The sequence below is a fragment of the Sorghum bicolor genome, chromosome 2 (genome assembly GCF_000003195.3).
Source record: "Sorghum bicolor cultivar BTx623 chromosome 2, Sorghum_bicolor_NCBIv3, whole genome shotgun sequence".
Taxonomy (NCBI): domain Eukaryota; kingdom Viridiplantae; phylum Streptophyta; class Magnoliopsida; order Poales; family Poaceae; genus Sorghum; species Sorghum bicolor.
The window spans coordinates 15,125,509-15,149,955 of record NC_012871.2 but is presented as its reverse complement, the minus strand read 5'-3'; the positions used below and the strand labels follow the sequence as shown (position 1 = coordinate 15,149,955).

The following is a 24,447-nucleotide window of genomic DNA, read 5'->3' as shown; positions in this document are numbered from 1 at the left end:
GAGACAGCTAATACATACTTACAAGACATTTATTGCATAGTCAAACCATGGATCTAGAAGAACAAGTCAATAAGTCAAATCAAGATGTGCATGTGTGGCGAATGAATGGTGATAATGGTGAAAATAATGGTGAAAGTCTAATTCTGCTTTTGCTCTTTTGAGGGGATACATACCTTTCTTGCTCTTTTGAAACTTTTTGAGGAGAATGAGATACTCTATATTTCATTTTTCTTTTCTCTCAGGTGGGTATCTTGTACCCCTAATTCTACTATCGGACACTTGTCTATTTTTACCTCTCATCTCACTTTTTCTTTTCTTTCGAGGTTCCGGGCACTTACCCCTTTTTATTTCCTCGTATCTTTTTTTAGAGTAGTCACCTCTTTAAATAATGTAGCAAGTGGTAGTAACTGAAATAACTTGAGCATTTATTTCACAGGGGAAAACAGAAATAGGAGAATGTTTTTGGCTATTCTTTCCCGGATTAGGAGTAGAATATTTTTGGGTGGTTCTGGAGATGGAAATGGGTGGATATATGTGGATACGTACTTCCGGAGTAGAAGCAGCATGTATGAGTGAACGTGCAAGTGAATCTTGATTTAACCACATGACAAGCTCCTAAGGGTCTACACATCTTGACCACACTCAATGCTCATAAGCAGTAAAAAGTAAATATGTGGCTCAAAGTCTAGCAAGCATGTATATATGGCTGTGGTAGGAATTTAAACTCTCATCATACAGGAACTCATCATGTGATATTTTAAAGATTTTCAAAGATAAAATTCTCCAGAATTCTAGCATCTTTAGGAACAGATAAACAGTAGCTCAACCTTCCCATATCATATCCGTTAACAACTTAGACTTTAGATCAAGTACTCTTCTCACAAGTTCAGGTTTAGAGCAAATCTTAATTAATAACAGTCATGCCTAAACTTGAGAGAGATTTTAATTTTGAAACTAGTCATGGCAGAGCAACTATTCATCATTTCCATGTGAGAGCTTATCACGAGGGTTCATAGCAAATTTTATTTATTTATTTATTTGGCAAACTAAGCAAAGATATATATATATATAAGCACAAAATCTTTATTTGGGTTTTTATGATTATGTATCTTTTTATTATTCGAGTAAAGTATAAACATGAGTAGAACACTTAGCTGGATAAATGGGGGTGCTCTCCCCCAAGCTGGATTTCGATGTAATTTCTTCTGATGTAGCTAGCAGGTGGCGAAGGTGTATTTGAATGTCGGCAGTACCCTGACAGCGATTAGGATGTCCTCCGTCTGCTAGTCTTCTTTGATCCTTGAATTCTGTGGAGCTCAAATAGACAACAAAGCTTTGTGGAACTAGTTAAGTGTTAGCATAAATACTAGCCTTTATCATGTTGAGCCTCCTCTAATAAATGTTACACTCTTTGATAGGATCATAAATTTATTTTTATATTTTCATTTTTATAGGATAGAAATATATTTATTTTATTTTTATGCCACCACAGTGAATGTACTTATGGGTTTTATGCCATGAGCATACTCACATGGGGCTTACTATTTTTAATATTTTTATTTCTTTTCAAGATGATATGAACCAAATTAACTAAGCAAACTATTCTAAATAATGGAAAGGAAAAAAGATAACTACCAAGTTTACCTCTTGGCAAGGCGTTCGATGTTTTTAAGTCCTCCAAACGGGACTCTCTGTTTTCTCAGTTGTCCTGGGATTTGCTGGATGGCGTAGTCGGTGGTTCCGGCGGCGCCTCCTCTTCGTGTATAACTATCTTCTCTCTCCACACCTGACTCGGTGCTACGGTCTCCTCAGGACAGTTCTGTTCAAGTTGTATGTCTTCAGACCTTACTACTTCTTCGTAGTCTGCCCATCCGTCCTTGATGATTTGCCTCCTCTGGTTGCGGTTGCGTCGTCTTCTTCTTGTCCTGACCTGCTTAGAGTCTTCAACTATATAGTTAGGGTCAGTAAAATAGCGGTGTACCTTCTCTGAGGGGAAGTGCATGTGGACTTCTTCGGTTCCAATGTAGATGATTGCTTTAACGGTGCTGAGAAACGGTCTCCCAAGGATGATGGGTGGATCGTTCTCGTCTTCTCCCATGTCAACAACCTGAAGGATCGTCTATTTTGACAGGGACATCAGTTACTATATCTTCAACCTTTTGGAATGTCTGATCTGCCATCTGGAGCTGAATGTATTTCGATTTTAGGGGCATGGTTCCGAACATGAGCTGATAGGTGACTGCGGCCATTATGTTGACGCCTCACCTGGTGTCGCGAAGCGTCTTCTGGAAGTTGTATCCATTAATGGAGCACTGGATGCTTGGGATACCTGAGTCGTCCTTTTTGGTCAGGAACGGTGATTTAAGTCGATGATCTTGACCTCCTTAAACTGCAGTGACCATCTTAGCTAACTCGGTCCACATTTTCTTGTTTCTGGTCCTCCTGTTGGTCCTCTTCCTTGGTTCATGTCGGGGTTGCTCTGAGATTTGTGTAGTCTTGTTCTTGAAGGAAAACATCTCCTTCCTCCCCTTTATATAGAAACTGATCTTGGCAGGACTAGCGTAGATGACAGCTCCCGAGGTGTTCAGGAATGGCCTCCCTAGGATAATGGGTGCCCTCTCATCAGTACCAGTCCCTATCACCACGAAGTCTGCTGGGTCGTACAAGGTACCAACTCGGACGCAGAGGTTCTTTAATATTCTCTTTGGGAAACTTAGCGTCCAATATGCAAGGTGCAAACACATGGTTGTTTCCAATAAAGGATATGTAAAGAATTTTTCATAGAGTACCCTGGGCATAATGTTGACGCTAGAGCCAAAGTCGCAGAGTGCTTCTGGGAAGTCCACCGTGCCGATGGAGATCGGGATGACGGGGCGTCCTGGATCGCCTCTCTTGATTTTGTTGAGGACGGTTGTAGTTGTTGTTGTTGGTGTAGTTTACGTCCTCAAGCATCTCAGGGCAGTGATTGCCTGAGTATCCAGTATCTCCAGTGTGTTTGTGCTCGTAGATCTAGGTTCTTCACTTGGTGGAGTCTAGGAGTTGTAAAAGTCCTTCATATTTTGCTCGAAGTGTACCTGCTCATAGAGACAAGGCAGAGATCAAGTGCATGGGCCCTGTTGGTGGAAAACACCAACAGAACCAAAAGTGTATTTGTTCTTCTCTAACCTTAAGCATAGTGAGCAAGACAAAGTTGATGGATAATAAGATCATGAGCGTAACATTTAAAACATTTCTCAGATCAGATCGCTCAACCTAATGGAATGATAATCTATCTATACTTATGTTTTGTTTATATCTTCCAGAGATTGAATGTGCAACATTTTAGCTTATATGATTAGGAGTGTGGGATCACAACGGTGGAAGGACTAAACATATTGAATCGATTGGGTTGGTTAATCTAGAGTTGTAAATCATACATGTTTGTCTCTTTTATCCATGTGAATGCTAGAACCAAGGAGAAGCTTATAAAAAGTGATAGTCAAGTACCTTAAGATGTTACCTTACTTGAAGAGTGATGGTACAGTATCACCTTGTGGAAGCTTTCCTTTGTTAGCGGTTGTGCATCGTGTTTGTGGCACCCTCCATGGATCATCTCTTGTGAGCTATGCCTTCCTTGTGTAAATTGTTAACCTTCATGTGTCTCTCTCTTTGTCTCCAATGTGAGTTTATCTCAGGACTTCCTAGGTCGATATTGAAAGTTTTCCTGGAGGGGTTAGTCCAACAAAATATCCCATATCTACTATAGTATACTATCGGCTCAAAAATCAACCTAGACACCATGTCTAATTTGATTTAGGAGGGCATTTTAACCTAAGCACCATGCTTAACTTAAAAAACCTTGGAAGTAAGATCATCATTCCTAAACTAAGCACCATGCTTAATTAAGAGATAAATAAAACTACTCCAAACCTAGACATATACTAAAGCAAATAAAGGTAGCATGAGAGCATTTATAGAGATCTACTCAAGTGCACATGAAGTAGTGTGATTAGTATTTATCAAATTGAGCATGTCTCAAAGGTAGGGACAACCAACATAGCAACATGGCAAAGGATGTTTTTAATGTAAAGTACTCCCCCAAGCTTGAATTTTGCAAAATTCAAGTTTGGATGAATTTAATTCAATGTTGTATGATGATTGATTGGACATACCTTGTGCTTGTCATTCATCCGATCTTCTTGCTCCAATCCTAGAAAGGTTAGTGACAAGAATACCCGAAGGAATTTTTTACAATTATCCTTATATGCTCAATACACAAGGTAATGTTGCAAATAATTAAAAGCTCATGTTATGATCTGATCAGTGCTTATTTTAGGACACTAAGCTTGTCCTTGGGAAACCATCAATTTATGTCTGCGAAGTGGTTTCCCCTCCAACGCTGACCTATATCAAGATCAACTCAACGGGATCTGCAAAATTTATTATAGACATATGCATCGACAACCGCCCTTTTAAAGTTTTTATAAATAGAAAGGAAGAGGGGGTTGGAGATCTCGAATGTGGTGATGTTGGAGAGACCAATGGATTGGGAAAATGTTGCATATGAGCATCGAGTAAATGAAGTGGCTATGAAATAAATTCCATGCTCATTAATGCTTGGAGTGAAATCCATGTGCTATGGTGAAAATGGAAAGGTGAATGTGCTAAAAAAGAAAAGAAAAAGGATACACGGACGACTTGGTTCAAAATTAGCACAGCTACCGTTCCCCGGCAACGGCGCCAGAAAGCTTGTTGGGTATTTTAAATGCAAACAGAAAAATCCGCAAGCGCACGGATACCGATGTAGCCTTCACCCGGGAGTATTCTAGAGTATCGATTTTCCACAGGGAACGTGAGTGTACTAATTAAGATTCAAGATCGCCCAAGGATAACTATATAATTATTTTTGGTGGGAAGAGAGAAAGTTTCCTGAGAGTTCTCTAGCTGATCTAAGAATCAAGAATTACTTCAAAGATTATTTATTTCGGGACATCAGAACACTAACCACAGAAAGAGATGAGAAGGGGGCTAGGAAGCTCTGACTACGGTCCTACAAACACCGATTCGAACGAGGTGGAATACATCGACCGTTAGGGCTGTCACTACCCTAGGGCTACCACAACAATCCGCAGGATTGGGTGCAATTCCAGATAATTGCAAGACTAAACACCACGTCTAATCTATTAATTACTACTCTAGCATTATAAAGACTAGTGCACTTGATGCAAGCAGGAATCCAATAAATAACTTGAATGTAAATAAAAGTAATTAAAGAACTCAAGAATTATGAATTGAAGAACTTGGAGAACGATGAAGAACGAACCAGTTGCTGCAAAAGTATAATGTTGAGGCAGATCCGGCTGCTCCTCCGCTCTCCTCTTCTCTCTCTCTATTTTCTAGATTACAACTAGAACTAGAACTAGAGGAACTAGAACTAGAACTAGATGAACTAGAGGGATCCTCTCTACTTGGATGAAGAATTGAAACCCTAGCTTTGATTCTGTAGAAGAGGTATGCCTCCAGGGGCTGGTGGGGGTCTGCTTATATAGTCCCCTTAGGTGAATCTGGGCCATCGGATCAAACCGACATTGATTGAATGGTTATCCTTGATCCTTTAGGTCGGTGGAGCACGATCTGCGAGACCTGCCCTGATTGGCCACCAGGGCAGGGCAGGAGCCTAAGGGGGAGGGCAGGCGCCCTGCCCCCGGGTCCGCTCGGCCTCCCGTTCGTTCCCGTGGCTTCTGGAGTCTTCTAGATGATAGAAAATTGCGCGGCACGTTAATATCTCTATGTAAACCCGACGTGTGGGCCTTTCCTCCGTATTTCCTGATGACCCCCTGCAGAAATAGACAAACACCAAAACTCATAGAATTCTGTCAGATAAAACCCTAAGTCTGGGTGTTGGTTGCATTTGGATCCTTTTCCATGATTAGTTGACGGTTAAATGTGAGCATTAAGGACCGTCAACACTCTCCACCGGGGAAGGTACAAAACCCCTCACAATCACCAGGAGATGGCCACGAACAATCACCAACTCGTGTCAATGCTCCTCCGCTGCTCCAAGCTGTCTAGGTGGCGGCAACCACCAAGAGTAACAAGAAAACCATAGCCAATTTGATCCCCTACTGCCACAAGATGCAATCACTCAAGCAAATACACTAGGAGTTACTGCCAATCTCACAAAGATGGTTAATCTATGAAGAACATGAGTGGAAGGCGTTTGCTTAGGCTCACAAGAATGTCAAGTAGTCAAGAATGCCAAGATGGTGAGCCCCAAGCTGGCCAACACGAATTTATAAGCCCCTCAAACAAATAGAGTCATTGGCTCTTTCACTGGATAGAACACGGGGTCACTGCCTCGCAAGCTCGGCGGGAGGGAGATAGGAACCCAAGCCCATCTCTACCTTTCAAACTCCACCTCCTTCTTAAAGTGTGCCAACACCACCATGTGTGTACCAACAAGTGCAAGTGTGTTAGCATTTTCACAACCATTTTCTTCGAATGAGTTAAGTTAGCTCACTAGGTTCTAAATGCATGCACATGAACAATGACACCTAGTGGCACTCGATAAGCACTTAGCCAAAGACTTCCCCTCTTTGTAGTACGGCTATCTATCTTAAATGTGATCACACCCTCTATGGTGTCTTGATCACCAAAACTAAAACCCTAAGCAATACCTTTGCATTTATCTCCATAGGATTTTGTTTTTCTCTTTCTTCTTTTCTAAGTTGAGCACTTGATCATCTTGTGGTCATCACCATCATCACCATGATCATCACTTGCTCCATCACTTGGCATGTACCAACCTTATTAAGTCTACACACACTTAGTATAGAGGTTAGTACTAGGGTTTCATCAATTATTCAAAACCAAACCAGGGCTTTCACCCCTACTACAAGCACATTGGGTGCAAGATAATATAAGGCTCCATTCCCACACTGGATGTAGGACATCGTTGGCCTGAACTAGTATAAATCTCTTGTGTTCTTCTTGCAGCACCATCTAGGTTCTGGGGCACGTAGACTCATAATCACTCGTTAGTGCTTCGGCCACAAGTCTAGACAACGACACAATTGAACTCCATCATCGAGTACCAAACGGACGCGATTGTGCATAGCCTTATCAGCATCCACAGCCCTACATCCCAAACATACGGATACATATCGGTATTGATTTTGTGTCATATGAGGAAGGACATAGACGTGTTGGAGGTCACCCCGCTAATGGGTTGGGTTGAAATGGGTTATTTGGGTTGGGGTTAGAAGTGGGTTAGCTTTGGATGGGCTGTAATGAGTTTGCTTAAACAGCAGGTTGGGTTGGATTGAGTTTGCTGTCACTCACGTCGGGTTGGAACAGGCTGTGCGTCGCCACATACATGAGCGTGAGTAGCAATCCATGGCGAGCACAGCTAGCAGCACTCCACAACGGGCATGAGTCCATCTAGCAGTACTCCACGGTGAGCACCACTCCACAGCGAGCTGCCGGAACTCTCGCGTACCGACGCTGCTTATATGAAGACGAACTGTAGTTGTATCCATGGTACCCGATGTTTTAAACTGTTAAATGGGTTGGGTTGGGTTCTTGTGCGCTCGTGGAGTTGGTTGGTCTGGGTGGAGTAATCAAATCATTGGGTAGGGTTGGTTTAGAAAGTATACAACGATTAGTATGGAGTGAGTTGGGTACGGGCTGGGTTTTCCTCCATTAGCAGGGTGAGTTGGAGGTAGATTCGATTGATTGATTCGGAGTAGGAAAGACGAAGACAATAGCCATACCAGCATGTTCTCCTGGCATACGCGTCTGGATGACGTTATACCTTTTCACCCGTTGCAATGCGCAGGCACTTTTATACCAGTGCGTTGCTACGGGACAACTAAAATTTTATACTAAATACACGGATTGCAAGATAAGATGACAATACTGTGAAATTAAATATCAATATTAAAGTAACATTCAATCAAAAAGGCAAAGTTCGTAAAATTAACACAATCACAGAGAGCGCGGCGTCACAGGCTTACCAACTTGGTAAGGGTCAAGTGTTAATCTTGCCCATAGCTATAACAATCCAAAACATAATGTATTAACCAAGAATTTACAAGTAATCATGTATGTTTAAAAGAAAGAAGAATCAATGGGGTAAAGATAGAAAGGATAAATAGATGAGCAGAACTATTATAATTGTAATGAGCTTTTTAAGGTTTTTTCTAAGCAACTATTCTCAGTTTGCTATACAATGTCAAATGATTTGTGCATCCCCCACACAATCCGAACACTAATAGACTTTGATCACATTAGTAGTTAGCGAGCACCACCATGTTCTACTATAAGTGCTAAGGAAAATGAAATACATAATTAGCCTTCTTAATGAAAAACGTGCTTTGGCGTGGTCGGAAAAGATACATAATTAGCTCCAGTGAGGCAACCACATTGGGTCCTACTAACAAAAAAGATCACAACCCATAGCATCCAGAGCATGATCACAGAATTACAAAATTAAGGCCTGGACATTACTACCTTTTCTCAAGGTGTTTCGCGACATCCTTATTTGCAGCATTCCATGTGGAAAGTTGCAGAAACCACAATTTTTAATTCGCCTAAGGAGTTAGCCAGCTTTTTCTGGTTGTTAGCGGCATTTGAAGAGTGGACAAGTGACTCAAGGATCATACTGTAATGGTATTGACATAGAAAAAAAATCAAATCACATAGATATGCATTTTTTATGTCATATAAATCGTACTGCTGTGTATTTTTATAAACCACAAACCTTACATGCTGCTCTAACATACTATAAACTTTTGCACGCATCACAGCGCCCTACCAGTCTGATGGTGAAATGCACCCGTAATTTTTTTTGCCATAGTAAACGAACAAGCTATAACAATCCTGACAACATTCTTTAAAAAATAAATCTCAATATCACTATTCTGAAACATTTATATCACTACTTTAAGTGTTGAATCCCAAAAGATTACTTGAAAAATATTGAATTTAGTTGGTGCTGAGTAATTAGCCAAACAAATTAGAGGTGCAGATAAACAAACAAATTGACTACTGGAATGTATCTCTTTCGCAACTAACCAAACAAATTGTGTGCAACTAACCAAACAAATTGTGTGTCCACAGTACACGATAAATGCAAACAATTAGAGGTGCAAATCCTCGCTACTGGAATTACGTTCTTTGCCGACTGCCAAAAGCAGTCGGCAAAGGCCCTAAAACAGGTGGCAAAGGCTTTGCCGACTGCTTTACGCGTGGCAGTCGGCAAAAAACACGTGGCAAAGAATTCGTCGGCAAAGAAACCTTTGACACCTGCCAAGAGAAAAGTAGTCGGCAAAGCCTTTGCCACCTGCCAGTATGGCAGTCGGCAAAGGGAACGTACGACGTTATGAGATTCTTTGCCGACTGCCTTTGTTGGCAAGTGGCAAAGGATTCTTTGCCAACTGCCTTGACTGGCAGGTGGTAAAGGATTCTTTGCCGACTGCCTTTACTGGGCAAGTGGCAAAGGGCGCTCTAGTTATTTCAGCCCAGCCCAACGTTGGTTGTGGCCATGAAATTCTAGCATTTGTATAAAGCAAATAAATACCAATTTTCATCCTCATTTTAACAATTACTATTCTAGCTCACGAGAAGACATCAAATTATAATGCACTTATTTCAGCACACCGATACAAATAGTAAGTCATGTTTTCATCCAAAATCACATCAAATACAAAGTCATGAGTTTCATACAAGTTAAACTTCATATCACATTAGCTACTCTAGGTCCCAACAAATGAATTTGCCAAGATGCTCTGCTCCTCTCCACATGTCGTTGCTCCTCTCAATCCCTGAAAACAGAAATACAAATACAAGACAATAAAACACTAAAATGACAGAAGTAGAGAGCTGAAAACTCAATGAACAGAGCTATTTTAAAATGTTTGCAACCTACAAATAGAACTTGTCAGAATAAACGGGTCATTGCAAATTTACTTCAACATTAGTCAAGTGAGGGAGAACTATTAATTAATATATAATAGAGACCATTAATGATTGTTCTCGTGATCACTTATCACTGTTGCATGAAAAAGACAATTCACAAAATGAAACCTATGCCAAGTGATGCACTATGACAACTGAACTAACTCCACAAAATTCAGAAATTGAAACTCCTGCTAAAATCCTGAAAACTGAAACAAATTGCATAACAAAAATTCACTCATACTTTGTAACTACAGCCAATTAAGTTGGAACCATGTAAATATACTGTAAAATACATAAGGATTGTCGAAACATGTGATCAGAATAAATCACTAAAACACTAAGAAATTAGATGCATATACACACTTAATTTGCAACTCAAACATTTCCATGCACAGTATGAAGAATTTTCTGCAAATAAGAAATTGAAATTTAGAGATCATTCAATGCGCTGCTAACAGCCCTAAAATAATGAACAAATAGATTACTCAAAGTCTAAGACAAATCAAACAGTGCATGTGCTAACAGCCCTAAAATAATGAACAAATCATATACAGGGAAATAATCATAGCCCACGAAAAGCTACGCGCAGATTCTATACGCCACTGTATGGAACATCAAGAGTACGTACCGATCGAGTACGAGTCTGCGACGCACGAATTGAAGACGCTGCTGCTTGCTCCTCGAGCGATCGATCGAGTGCTCTTGCCTCCCTCGGCCTCCGCAGTCCCCGGCCGGACACGGACACGAACACGGTGCCCGCCAGTGCCTGCAGCGCAGACACCTAGCAAAATCAGCAAGCTTTAAGATAAAGCATCATGACATCAATAAGTTCAAGCATCAAGTACAAAATCTTACAAAATGATAAATAACAAAATTTAGTTGCTTAAGGTAACTCATCAGATATTGTACCACTATGTTAGTTACAGAAGAGAAGGGAATATCAATTTTCGAAAAGGACTCAGAATTGTGGTCAAGCACCCCGACATATGACTTTCCATTCTGCCTGGATAAGAAAAAAAAGCAGGTTATTCTTCTGAACCACATAAAATCGAAAAGATATTAGAAAGTGTGAAAACCTGTAACAGCAAACGATTTTGTGACTTGTATCATCTATTCCAAGGAAATCATAGGAGCTGACACCAAAAATCCACATGGGCTTGGAGAATTCAGCATCAAGTGAATACAGAGGTGTTACCGCATTGCTCTGCTCATCCTGTCATACACAAATCAACACAAAACACTGATAACAGAAAGAGTTCAAAATTCTTTATGGTAATACTTGCTGTTGAACAGTTTCAATAACTTGGAGGCAGGGCATCAAGTTGATGCCCCATTGATTTTGGTATAATACAAGAAAAAATGGGATAACTATAAAAATAACAATATGAGTTTAAACCATTATGTTTAGTCAACATCCTACTCACTAGAAATACGGTTTGCATTTATCCTAGCGAAATAAAAAACAAGTAGATAATCAACATGCAGAAAGTCACCAAATCATGTCCTTGAATTGTAACACTTAAAATGCATGAAAAAGTTCAGTATTAAATTTCAAATACCTTTGGAAGACCACTTGGGTTCACTAGGAGATCATGAAACATCATCTGGTCGGCGGCGGGGGAAGACCTCCCGGACCTGTCTCTCCAGCGGGTCCAGCCCGTCTTTCATGGCGGCGCACGCCGCGGCGAGCTCGGCCGCGGCCTCACGCACCTCGGCCTCCCGCTCGCCCGTGAGCGGGACGGGCGCGGCGTCGATGGCCTCCGCGAGCCTCTACGCGCACTTCTCCAGCGCGTGGATCCCTGAGCAGGCCGCACGAGTTGCGGCGGTCCTTCCGCTTCCCTTCCTCCGCGAGGCGCTCCTGGAGCGCGAGCAGCGGGGGCGCCCAGGGATACGCGGCGCGCGGCGGCGGGGACGGGAGGTGGTGGTGGTGTGCCTGCAGCGCGGCGGCGCGGTCCGGGGGCGCGGGGCACGCCGGCGGCGGGGGAGAGGCGCGGGGCAGGCTCGCGGGCGCGGGGCAGGCCGGCGGCGGCGGAGGGGGTGGCGGCGCGGGTGGGAGATGAGAGGGAGGGGATAAGGGTGGGAGATGGGCCGGGCCTCAATTATTTTAGGGTTCAAGTCCTTTGCCGACTGCTCCATGAACAGGCAGTCGGTAAAGGCCTTAAAGGCTAAAACAACTGTATTTTTTCTTTTTTTCAACCACAACTTGCTTTAAATTTTTTGAATTTTTTAACTTAGGCTTCACATGACCACATGTGATTTTGTCACACCTTGACAATTTTGGTATTTTTGTGATATTTTTTGCTATATTTCGTTATTTAATTTCTTTTAATTAAATTTTCCTTCCGCATAATTCAACTTTAAACTGTAGGTGCATTAAATAATGAAACTTAGGCATTAGAAAAATAATACTCATGTAGAAGAGTTTATTTTCAGACTGTATCCAGAAACTCATCTAAAATTTTGAAGTACTTGTCCACGGAACATGACCATCCACATGTGGTATAAGTGCTTTTTAATTATATAAAATTCAAGCAAAGTCGAAAAATTACGAAACTTGTTGAGGTGTCATATTATCACATGTGGAGCCTATGATTAAAAAAATTAAAAATTTTGGAGAAAGTTGCGACATCAGATGTATAAAACCTAGACATCCCCGCATGTGTTGATGTGTGGGTTTTCAACATGTGACGTTGCAACTTGCTCTAAACTTTCTCAAAAAAAATTTATAGCATTCATATATGATAACATGACACCTCGACAAATTTCGTAATTTTGTGACATTTTTTGCTATATTTTGTTAATTAATTTCTTTTAATTGAATTTTCCGCCGCATAATCCAACTTTGAACTGCAAGTGCATGAAATAATGAAACTTAGGCATTAGAAAAATGATATTCATGTTGGAAAGTTTATTTTTAGACCATATCCAAAAACTGACCCAAAATTTTGAAGTCTTTGTCCACTGAACATGACCATCCCGGTGTGGTAGAAGTGCTTTTTAATTATATAAAATTTAAACGAAGTCGGAAAATTATGAAACTTGTTGAGGTGTCATGTTATCATATGTGGAGCCTATGATAAAAAATTTAAAAATTTTGGAGAAAGTTGCGACGTTAAATATGTAAAACTCACACATCTCCGCATGTGTCTACATGTGATCACATATAGAGGTGTTTGGGTTTTGGACATTTGACATTGCAACTTGCTCAAAACTTTCTCAAACTTTTATCATAGGCTTCACATGTGATAACATGACACCTCGTCAAGTTTCATAATTTTTTGACTTCGTTTGAAATTTATATAATTAAAAATCACCTATACCACACCTAGATGCTCATATTCCATGGATAAAGACGTCAAAATTTTAGGTGAGTTTCTGGAAATGGCCTTAAAATAGACTCTCCAACATGAATATCATTTTTTGAATGGATAAGTTTCATTATTTGATGCACCTGCAGTTCAAAGTAGGATTTTGCGGTGGAAAATACTATTAAAGAAATTAATTAACAAAATATAGCAAAAAGGGTCACAAAATCATGAAAGTTTTTAAGGTTCACTCTTATTGCATGTGGAGGCTATGAAAAAAGTTTGAGGAAGTTTGGAGCAAGTGATGACGTCAAATGTCCAAAACCTAAATTCAAACTTCAAAAATAAAAAATTTTATCTTTGCCGACTGCCTAACGGTCTGGCAGGTGGCAAAGGGGACGGCGATGGGCGCCGTTAGTGTCCCACCACCTTTGCCACCAGCTTTCCTTTACCACCTGCCAGACAGCCACCTTTGCCACCAGCTTTTCTTTGCCACCTGCCAGACAGTCGGCAAAGGACGTCTTTGCCGACTGCTTTTCTTTGCCACCTGCCAGGATAATTGGGCAGTCGGCAAAGAATCTTTTGCCAACTGCCCTGTCTTTGGCAGGTGGCAAAGTATTTTAGCAGTCGGCAAAGTCCAGTTTTCCTCAGACCAGAAATAAATGAACACATACGGATCCTAAACAGACTTCATATGGATAGACAACTAGCTCACAATTTCTAGTCATGGCGATTTTTATTTCAGCCATCCACTGGGCCTAACTTGAGGTACAAAATTACTGATTTTAAAGTCGAACAAAGTGTAGACAATCATCTTGAGAAGTCATGATTTTACCCAGGCAGGAACTCATATAAAAGAAGGCCAAACAAAGGTGTTAAGCCATGGGTTTTACCTTGCAGGGATAAAACAAAATTCTATGGTGAGTAGCCCACCTGCCCCTCTTCTTTCCCCTTCACAGCCATCTCACCTTTGATTTGTTGCATCTCCTGTCAATTTACAATAGAGAGCACCTTGCAATGATCAGGTAAGCAAGACATAGGTTCAATGAAGGTATACAAACTACCCCAATAAAAACCTAAAATTTGAAACAGAACAGTAGATCATTCAGTGCTGCAGCAACAAAATTTGTGTAAATTCAATCCAATCCCCTATTAAAAAAATCAGCTCTCCGTAGTAGTATAACAGAAATAGCACACAATAAAAATCTTGTGAATGTTAAGCAAATCAAGGAACAAAATTAATCAATGAAATCTTATTATCAAACTTGTCACTGCCCAACAGTGCTAAAAACATAAATCTTATATGATGAACATTTGTATATATTTATTCAAATCCTTAGTCAAAGATACGCTCCATTCAGGAGAGGCTAGGCGTATGCAGTATTACAAACACATGAGTGTACTGTAGGTATGGAAAATTACCAAGCCTCACACAACAGGTCCCTAGTACTCTTCTATAGCAAATTGCATTGCCAACTCTGCCTGACTCCACATACTACAGACCTGCTTTTAAGCCTCCTTGTCCCGCTCGTCTCCATCGAAGTTGCAAGTCATGTAAAATCACGTGCTACGCGGCCGGTGGGATTCAAACCTGAGACCTCGCCCTCGCGCATAGCCTCCTCTACCACTCCACCTATCACTTAATTGTGTCAATATTAGAGTTTAGTTCCCCACATATTATCCTAAACCGAGCATATATTGATTATTTGAGGCCCTAAATGGATTCCAATGAAAAACGTTGTCAACTACAAAGTTTCACAACTTTTCAAGATCTACAACTTTTGTATTGATAGTTTCTCCATCCGAGGTCATTTACAAAATTTGAATTTCAAATTTAAGAAATTCAAACATAGTTTTCGACAACAAGATGATTTCAAATGAAAAACTTATCAACTACAAAGTTTCATAACTTTTCGAGATCTACAACTTTTATTTTGATGGTTTTTTCAAACGAGGTCATTTGAAAAACTCAAAAAATTCAATTTCAAATTATTTCTACAGACGATTTTCTTAAGAAACTGCCTGTAGAAATATGATTTTCACTAGCGGTTTCTTAGGAGAACCGCCTGTAGAAATACATGATTTCTACACGCGGTTTTGTTAGAAAAAAACTGCCTATGAAAAATTGATTTTCACATGCGGTTTTTTAGTTAGGCAAGCCGATTTCTTCACAGGCGTGTTGTTTAATTGAAACTGCCTATAAAAATTATATTCCACCGCCAGCATAGTGCTTCTTTGTACTAGTGTGAAAATGATCGAAGTTAGCAGGCATAATACATGTATGAACATGTAATTAGATCAAATAAGATCCAAAGACAAATAGTGAATTAGTTTCAAGGTTTGGTGCTCCGTTTCACCTAGCAGGAAGGGAAGAGACGAGATTGGCACACTGCCTCGCGTGCAGCGCAGGCGTAGGACGGCACCGCGAGACAGGAGCGGTGATGGCATGGGAAGGAAACGTTGCGGCGGTCTTGGAAGGAAATAAAGAATAGACATACTCGTGGCGGACAGAATTTTGGTGGACTAAAATTTTAACAATTATATATTGGGAAAAGATTAGGCCATCCAAATTTGTTAGCCCCAAATGCTCCCTCCCACTGCCTATTCATGTTTGGCCAACAGGTAACTACTTAATTGTTTTTCTTCCCCCACTAGTGCTCCCGCAATTTTCCTTCCCCGATCGTCGTGCCCCGGTGGCCGTTCACCATAGAACACGGCGGTGTGACCCTTCCCCACAAGTCGTTGGTGCGGTCGTTCCCCTTCCTCGCTAGTGGACTCTGGCCCTTCCACGACCTTGTGCGATGGCATAAGGCTCTTTCTCGCCGTCGTCGGCGGCCTATGGTTGGGGCATTCTCCTATGGGCGATGTGGCCTTCCCTATGCTTATCAATGTCATACGGCCTCTCCTCATTGATGTCGACCCTTCCCCTTCTCCGTCTCTGACAATGGCTGAGTTTTTAGTGGCGACAAAGGGAACAAAGATGATGAGATGTGGGTCTCACATGTCATCCTTCTACTAGGATGGATTTGGGTGAGCTATTTTCAATGTTCGCCTAAAAGGCCGTTTAGACCGTGTAAACGCTACACGATGGTACACCGTTTCCGTTTAATCATCCGTTTAGCCCGTTTAATTGACCGTTTAGACCGTTTAATTGATTGGTTACCCTAAATAAAGGTTAAACGGTAGGTGAGCATTTACCGTTTAGCGTTTAGAAAAATATTGGCTATTTTAGATAACGTTGCTAGAGATGAAAACAATAAAAATGAGTAGTATTGAAATAGGTGGCTACCTAGATAGACAAATAGAGGGTTTGATTTGGGTGGCATTGTTGTAGATGTTCTTTTAGTCTTAGACCATCTCTAAGAGATTAGCCAAATTATTTTCTAAAAGTAAACTTGGCTATTATTAAAGAAAAAAAGTCTCACTTTATAAATAACTCTCCAAATATAGTAGTTCTTCTTCTCAGCTTATTCGCTCTCTACTTTTTGAATAGTCTACCTTATTAGCTATCCATCATCTTGGTTTATAGAGCTAGCATGTTGGTTGTACTCTTGTCAGATCTATTTTTAGAGAGATAACTAAATCGGTAAATTTAGATAGTCTCTAATTTTGGCTAATCAATCGTTAGAAGATGTTCTAGAGCTATTTTTCTCTTAACCGGAGCCTGAAGGTGCCCAGCTAAACGACGAATGGCTAGTACATACCGCCGGTGGATGGATTCGTGTACGTCTGTGCTTGTACTCCAATGTACTGCCGGTGGCAGCCCGGCGGGGGCAGAAAACAGCAGTACAAGCTGTACTCGCCGCCGGGCGCGCGGGCTGCAGTACCGCGTGCGTACTACCACCGCCACCCACCTCAGATCCCGTCACATCCGGCCGCGCGCGGGTGCCGTGACTGCGACCGCGATCCGTCCGTATAGTCCGAACAGGAAACAGGAAGAAGCTATGAGCTCATTTGGTGCCATAGTGTGCTCATCTGGTGCCATTATAAAAAGTGCCAAATTATCTCCCGGCCCCCCTTGCTTGCTCCTTAGTCCTTCCTTCACTTTCATCTCCTATCTTCCTCGCCTGCTCCTAGGCTAGGTCCAAGACGACAATGCAATGCAATGCAAGACAGTTCCGGCGGGGGCGGACTGGGAACACATGGGAATGAGAGATGAGATTGCTCGGTCGTGCTGGCCCTGGGCTCGTAGTTGATCTGCTTGTATGCATGTGTTCTCAGGTCGCCCCCGCGGGGCCTTCCTTGCTGCCGCGGGTGGCTGCAAGTGCTGGAGCTGGACGTACGACGGGCACCCGCCCCGCGCGGCCCAGGCCACCACACACCACATTATGCAGGGAGGGAGGGAGGGAGGCACGCACGACGCACCGCCGCCACGTCTGTTCTGCTGCGACGACCGCGAGAGAGTATCTACTGTATGTAGTAGGTTTTGCTGCTCCCTTTTAGCTTTTTGTTTTGTTTATTTAGTTCACACCAAAAACCAAAAATTTTTCAAGATTTTTCGTCACATCGAGTCTTGCGGCACATACATAGAGCATTAAACATAGTAAAAAAATAAAACTAATTACACAGTTTGTATGTAAATCGCGAGATAAATCTTTTGAGTTTAGTTAGTCCGTGATTAAATAATAATTGCTAAATAAAAACAAAATGCTACAGTACTCGAAATAAAAAAAATGGAAACTAAATATGGCCTAAGGAGAAATGCCTATATATAAGGATTATAACACAAGAAGATTCGGATGTCACAATCTTACTGCCTCTTAACGCGTAAGTATGTATGAGATAGTATACCTTTAACAAGAAATGGTATGCCTTAGTTGACTTTTAAAAGGCCATTTGGATGACACTTTTTTTTTACTAAACCAACTCTCTTTCAACATATTATTAAAGTGCGAAAAAATTTCCTCTGTAATTTTTCAACCATTTTTTTGCCTCCAAGCGAGCATCCATTGAAGCGATTTCCATAGAGTTTCACGAGAAAAAAAAAGAGGGCTTTATATAGTACAATTTTTAGAGGCGGTTCAATAGGGGTTGGTTCTTAATTTAATAAGATCGAACCGTCCCTAAAGTTTTAGAGCTGTGACTCCGAAAATGGATTTTCTAGTGAATGGACTTTATTAGAGGTTACATGAGCTAATTAAAATGCTCTATGTCTTAGTTAGAGATCGTTTCTTGTATGAACCGTTGATGTAACAAATCGGTATTGATTGTAAAAAAAAAGATCTGTGTTATTAGCGATACCTTTACTAATTAAAATTTACTTCATTATTAAATCTAAGTTATAAGTTATTCTATTTTTCTAGATACATAACCTAACATACACTATTTTAAAATGTATAGTAAAAGTTATTATCTAAAAAATCACTTAAGGTTCACAATTTTGAAATGAAGGTACTCACTCAGGTGGCTTGGATGCAAGCAGATAGGATTAAAGCGTGGAAAGTTGTTATAATAGCTGTAGGTGTGGGCCTGGGCCTAAGACCAATTGGGCTAGGCCTAACTAGCATAATAATAGTACTCACGTAATTTTTTTGGCCCAACAAAAATAGCCCAACCAATATTCCATTAAAGTCTCTCTGAAGCTAGCTTATGTGCCCCTCTTGAGTAGAGTCACCCCAGCGCCCTTCCTGCCTCAGTGCCCGTGTAGTCACAGGGACATGGCGCTGCGCCGTTGCCACTACTCGTAGCTGCCACAGCGCCATGGCAGCTGTCGGCCACTCGGGGCTACGTTTAGGCCTTGTTTAGTTCATAAAAATTTTAGTTTTTGGCTACTGTAACACCTTAATTTTTATTTGATAAACATTGTCCAATTACGGAGTAAATAGACTTAAAAGATTCATCTCATAAATTATAAATAAATTATGCAATTAGTTTTTATTTTTATCTATATTTAATACTCTATATATACGACCAAAGATTCGATTTGATGAGAAATCTTAAAATTTTTTGCGAACTAAACAAGGCCTTAGTTTTAAAAAAAATTACAAAAAAATTTAGATTTCTCGTCATATCGAATCTTGCGGCGCATACATAAAGTATTAAATGTAGATAAAAATAATAACTAATTATGTAGTTTGCCTATAATTTGTGAAACGAATCTTTTTAACCTAATTAGTCTATAATTAGATAATATTTGTTAAATACAAACGAAAGTTCTACAATGTCCATTTTAAAAAAAAACTAAACAAGGCTTCAACCGCAGTACCACATTTCGGCCTCCGGTGTCTGACTCAACCGCAGTCCCCCATTCCGGCCTCCGGTGTCTGACTGGGAAAAAGTCTATTCTAGGTCTCTCAACTTTCACGAAAGTCTGGTTTTTATCTCTGAACTCTAAAACCAGACAAAATACATCCCTCAACTTTTAAAACCGTGCACATTGCATCCTTGACCTGGTTTTGAAAGCGGTTTTACCTTTTTCTTTTTATTTATTTTAGCTGAATTTTTTGAAAAAATCACAGTAAATCACATAAAAATCATAAAATAGAAAACTTAATTTTGTTGGACTTTAGATCAGTAGATCTACACATTGAATATAGTATGTTCTAGTACAGATTTTTTTGATGAATCTTTAGATCTATGTTTTTTTTAATTAATTAGACTAATTATAGATACACTTTCTATGGTCTAATTGTGATGAAATTTATATGGTGAGCTAATTATTCTATGTTTGAGTTATAGTAAAAAATTTATACTCATTGAATGACGTATTACTTAGTTATAGATTTATTTAGTTTATGCTTGTTAAATTATAATAAATATATAACTAAGTTATACATGATCTATGAGTATGAAATTTTTACTCTAGTTTAAACATATAATAATTAGTCTAACATAAAAAATTCACCACAATTGCACCATACAAACTATAGCTATGAATTATTCTAATTAATTATAGAAAAACAGAGATCTAAAGCTACAATAAAAATTTTATACTAAAGCATACTATATTATATGTTCACTATGTAGATCTAATTATCTGGAGTCCAACACAATTAGAATTACTATTTTATGAATTTTATGTGATTTACTCTAATTTTACAAATATTCAGCCAAAATAAATAAAAATGAAAAAGACAAAACTGCCTTCACAACCGCTCATAACCATGTCAGGGACGTAATATGTATGGTTTCAAAAATTGAGGGATGTATTTTACCCGGTTTTAAAGTTCAGAGATGAAAAATAGACTTTTGTGAAAGTTGGGGACCTAAAGTGGACTTCTTCCGTCTGACTGGTCCATCCAAAGTTTGCCCCGCTCGCTATTGCAGCATGTCCATTACATATCCACCTGCCGCTCCATTCCGCCCAATGGGCCAAGCTGTCACCTTGTAGCTTGCGCTCTCATGTGTACATAAGGATAAAAACGGTACGAATTTTGAATTCGTATTTACAAACAAATACTAATTCAGTTCAAAATTCAAAACATCAAATTTGAAATTGAAACAAATACGGTTTTGACATTTTTCTTACTGTTTTCTACTTTTCTAATTTTAATTCGAAATATCCTGAGTTTAATCTTAGAAAAAATGTATCTTTTCATATGATCTCGGAAAAGATAATTTTTATATACAAATAATAGCTTTTAACAAGATCTACAATTTTTTAGTTTTAAGTTTTTTCATTTGAGGTTTTTAAGATGTTTAGAAAAATTAAACAAATTTTCAGCGGTATATTAATCGCGTACAAGCACGTGTTGCCTTAGAAAATTTATATCTTTATTACATAGTGTTGAATAAAGACACTTTTTAAGAAAGTCGTAGGACTTGTTAATTATTATTGACTTGTTAATTTTTATGCACTTGGTACTATGGGTTAATATTTTGTATTGATTTTTTGTATTCCAATCGTGTTCGATATAATTCCGCTTGAATTAATTTGAAATTCTCGATATTCTGTAAGTTCATGTTCGTATTCGTGTCCGGTTTTACCGATTTCGTTTTTGTTTTCGTATTTAAATGTAAAAATAGAAAATAGTTGAGAGGTTTTCGGAACATTTTCATTTCTACCACTAGCATAGTGGTGCTGTTCCAAATTGAAAAGGCCATCCAGCAGGTGGTCCCAGCGTGGCTTGTTTTCGGTTGTTTGTGGCCCAAAAATACTATAGCTGCCGTTGAGGTTTCTGGGCCTCCACTAGGGCCATGGCCCTAGAGGTCCTAGGCCCGGGTCCACCCCTCCATGCATGAGGAGATGAGCTGGTGATGGTGCAATAGAAATTTCCATCGATCTTTGCAATTTTTACTGTTCCTTGCCAATGATAGATGATGCGTTTATGTTTTGTGCTTAGATGGTTCAGAGTTGGAGAAGAATTAAGATTTTTAAATTGGAGTGAATTGAGTGTAAATTGTTGAGAATTAAGAATGTGAAGGTCGTACTTTGTGATGTATCAAAAGAACTCTGAATGACGAGCATGTTCGCTTGTCTTATCAGCAGTGTCGTCTCAACAATTTTTTTAGACTCTTATGCGAGCAAGACACTAAGGGCGTGACAATCTAATGTTTTAATATGACGATTGAAATATGTAATACTATTAATAAGACAAAACTTTCAGCATATATTTAGTTCATAAAAAAGTGTCATTACATCGAAGAAGCTAAAAGAACCGCTAGCCACAGAGTCATGGAGTCGCGAAATGCCGAACTGATGAACTGAACTGAAAACGAATAACTAATCAGAGATTCACAGTCAATGCAACTAACAAAGACAAAAGAGATAGGATTCAGTTGAGGCCGAAGGGAGACATGGCATGATCATGGATCAAAAGAAAACTAGAAGATCAATGGAAACGAAGTCACGATGCCAACCTGAACCTGCTGAGTGCGTGTTGTGTTGACCTGCAGGGCTGCAACACGCCGATGAGGCGAGGTGACGAGGTCGCACCTGCCGTGACGCCGCCGTCAAACTGTGAGCCCACGTCTCCACGACCGTGATTCTCCGAGCGAGGCTGCCGACGCCGAGCACGCTGTCACCGCAAAGACGCAAAGGAAAGGAGATCAGGAATTGGAAGGGTCACGACGTTCAGGAACCAGGAATTGGAAGGGTCACGTACTCGCATCATGCCATCATACACCTAGGATAGGAAGCAAGCGCTGAATCATGTAATATACATGGGTATATTTATGGGCCCCCAAGGCTATGGGCCCCTAGCCTGTGCCCCCCCCCCCACCCCAATCCGACGGGCATGTTTATCAATCGAGCCAGTCATGTCAGCTAATAGTAATTTCAGTCATGACTTTTCAGACCAGCGAACCTCTGCATGAAGTATGTGAAGTGCTGCAAATAATACTCTAATGCTAGTGCTGTCAAATTCGGCTAACGACTGATGATGTTGAAGGTTTAAACATAGAGAGGTGGTTTTCGAGAATATGTTGTGGCGTGTGTTTATATTGTGAGGCTAAATTTATTTAACAGCTGATTTGTTTAATCTTTAATATCTAAATTTACCGATCCTTTTAGAGCTGCTCTTAGTATCTCCGTGTAGTCCATAACTCCATTGTGTCCACACAGCATAACTCCATTGTGTAGTCCAAACTTGTTCAGGTGATCCAAACATGCTCTAGATCTATGAGCAAAACATAGCAGAGAGGTGCATATGCTTTTGCAATTGACAAATAATCCTGCAGACAGTCCCCAGCTTGAAGGATTAATAAGTGCAACAAAACTGCATCATGCATCACCTAATAACGCGTATATACGCGTTTCTAATTCGCGGTTAGCTAATACACATGCGTTTATTTCTAACCCTTTCACACGCGAAGAAAAGATCTCACCTACTACCTACAATTGTCCAACGAAACAAAATAAAAAAAGATCACGGTCGGCTGCCTGCCACCAAGTGCCAACTTCAGATGACGCCCAACTCATTTGCGTTCACCTAGTGCGTGCGATATGCTTCTCATCATATCTTTTTAAAGAAACAACCAAAGCAGGTCAACTCCTAACACACTAAGGTCTTGTCATCATATCTTTTTAAAGAAACAAGAAGGCGCAGAGTTGTTCTCACCACAGTCCACAACCAACATCGATCAACGATCATGACAACTGCGTCGCCGAGCAGCTGCGCCGTCTCCTCCTCCCTGGCCGTCGTGCTGCTGGCGCTACTACTCGCGGCGGCGTCGGCGTCGGCGGAGAAGGAGACGCACCTGCGGTTCTACTGGCACGACGTGATGAGCGGGCCGAGCCCGACGGTGGCGCGGGTGGCGGAGGCCGCGACGACCAACGCCTCCGCCACGAGCTTCGGCGCGGTCTACGTCATGGACGACCCGCTCACCGAGGGGCCCGACCTGGCGTCGTCGTCGAGCAAGGTCGTGGGGCGCGCGCAGGGCATGTACGTCTGCGCCGGGAAGGACAGCCTGTCGCTGCTCATGGCCATGACCTTCGTGTTCCAGGACGGCAGCGCCTACAACGGCAGCAGCGTCGCCGTCGTCGGGCCCAACCAGGCGGCCATGGCCGTCAGGGAGATGGCCGTGGTCGGCGGGACCGGCGCGTTCCGCTTCGCGCGCGGCTACTGCCAGGCACGGACCTACTCGTTCGACGCCAAGACCGGCGACGCAACTGTCGAGTACAACGTCTACCTCCGGCACAACTGATGTATCCTCGTGTATGTAGTGATGGCGTACATAATAAGAATGCGCGGTTTGATCAGTGATATGGATTTCTTGTTTTCACGGCCATAAACATGATTAGATTTCTTGTTTTCTCTAGCTCACATATTTTTGCTGTTAGTAAAAGATCATCTTCTTATTTATTAGGCTCCATTTAGTAGGGCTTTTCTCCAGCTCCATTTAGGGGCACTCACAATGCAGACTCTATCATAGAGTCTAAAGTTATTTATTACCTCGAATAATGTGGATTTAGAGTCTAAATAAGATTTAGAGTCTTATTTTTTCTACTTCTTTCTTCAATAAATATACTGCCACATCAGAAAAAACCATAAATAATATGTAATTAATTATCTTTGACTCTGTGATAGAGTCTTGCATTATGACTGCCCTTTCACGGTGTGATCGATTGTGGTTGTGTCCAACCAAATGTCTACCAAGGGAATCTATTAACATTTATTATGAATTGATTTTGCGCCAAAAGTTCCAAACCAAATAGCACCCTAGTTTTTTACACAAACTTTTATTTGATTTGCTAATAGTAAATTATTCTCCTTCCAAAAAAGAGAAAAAATAATTTGTTTTTAAGCACCGTGACTGAAACCAT

The 24,447-nt window shown here is 40.7% G+C and overlaps 2 protein-coding genes across 5 annotated transcripts; one reads left to right on the top strand and one right to left on the bottom strand.

Moving 5' to 3' along the window:
* Window positions 9,606-11,897, bottom strand: LOC8059731. 3 transcript variants are annotated; one of them, XM_021452461.1, is made up of 5 exons: window positions 11,499-11,897; window positions 11,016-11,152; window positions 10,849-10,942; window positions 10,568-10,720; window positions 9,606-10,347 (listed from the first exon to the last, which is right to left on the bottom strand). In XM_021452461.1, exons 1-5 carry the CDS (start codon window positions 11,541-11,543, stop codon window positions 10,315-10,317), a joined length of 462 nt encoding a protein of 153 aa, XP_021308136.1. In that variant the 5' UTR covers window positions 11,544-11,897; the 3' UTR covers window positions 9,606-10,314. The 3 variants fall into 3 exon arrangements, with proteins under 3 accessions (XP_021308136.1, XP_021308135.1, XP_002459775.2); XM_021452460.1 differs by having other exon boundaries at window positions 9,606-9,803; window positions 11,499-11,884; XM_002459730.2 differs by having other exon boundaries at window positions 9,606-9,803; window positions 10,568-10,705; window positions 11,499-11,882.
* On the top strand, window positions 17,271-23,986 carry LOC8057941 (dirigent protein 22). 2 transcript variants are annotated; one of them, XM_021452325.1, is made up of 2 exons: window positions 17,271-17,656; window positions 22,080-23,986. In XM_021452325.1, the coding sequence occupies exon 2, from the start codon at window positions 23,274-23,276 to the stop codon at window positions 23,826-23,828; it is 555 nt and encodes a 184-aa protein (XP_021308000.1). In that variant the 5' UTR covers window positions 17,271-17,656; window positions 22,080-23,273; the 3' UTR covers window positions 23,829-23,986. The 2 variants fall into 2 exon arrangements, with proteins under 2 accessions (XP_021308000.1, XP_021308001.1); XM_021452326.1 differs by having other exon boundaries at window positions 17,271-17,663.

Coding starts and splice junctions, on each gene's coding strand:
- LOC8057941 (XM_021452325.1), top strand. CDS start 23,274: ATGACAACTGCGTCGCCGAGCAGCTGCGCCGTCTCCTCCTCCCTGGCC.
- LOC8059731 (XM_021452460.1), bottom strand. CDS start 11,543: ATGATGTTTCATGATCTCCTAGTGAACCCAAGTGGTCTTCCAAAG. Junction 11,153..11,498: donor ACCCAAGTGGTCTTCCAAAG/GTATTTGAAATT, acceptor TGTGTATGACAG/GATGAGCAGAGCAATGCGGT. Junction 10,943..11,015: donor AAAATCGTTTGCTGTTACAG/GTTTTCACACTT, acceptor TTTCTTATCCAG/GCAGAATGGAAAGTCATATG.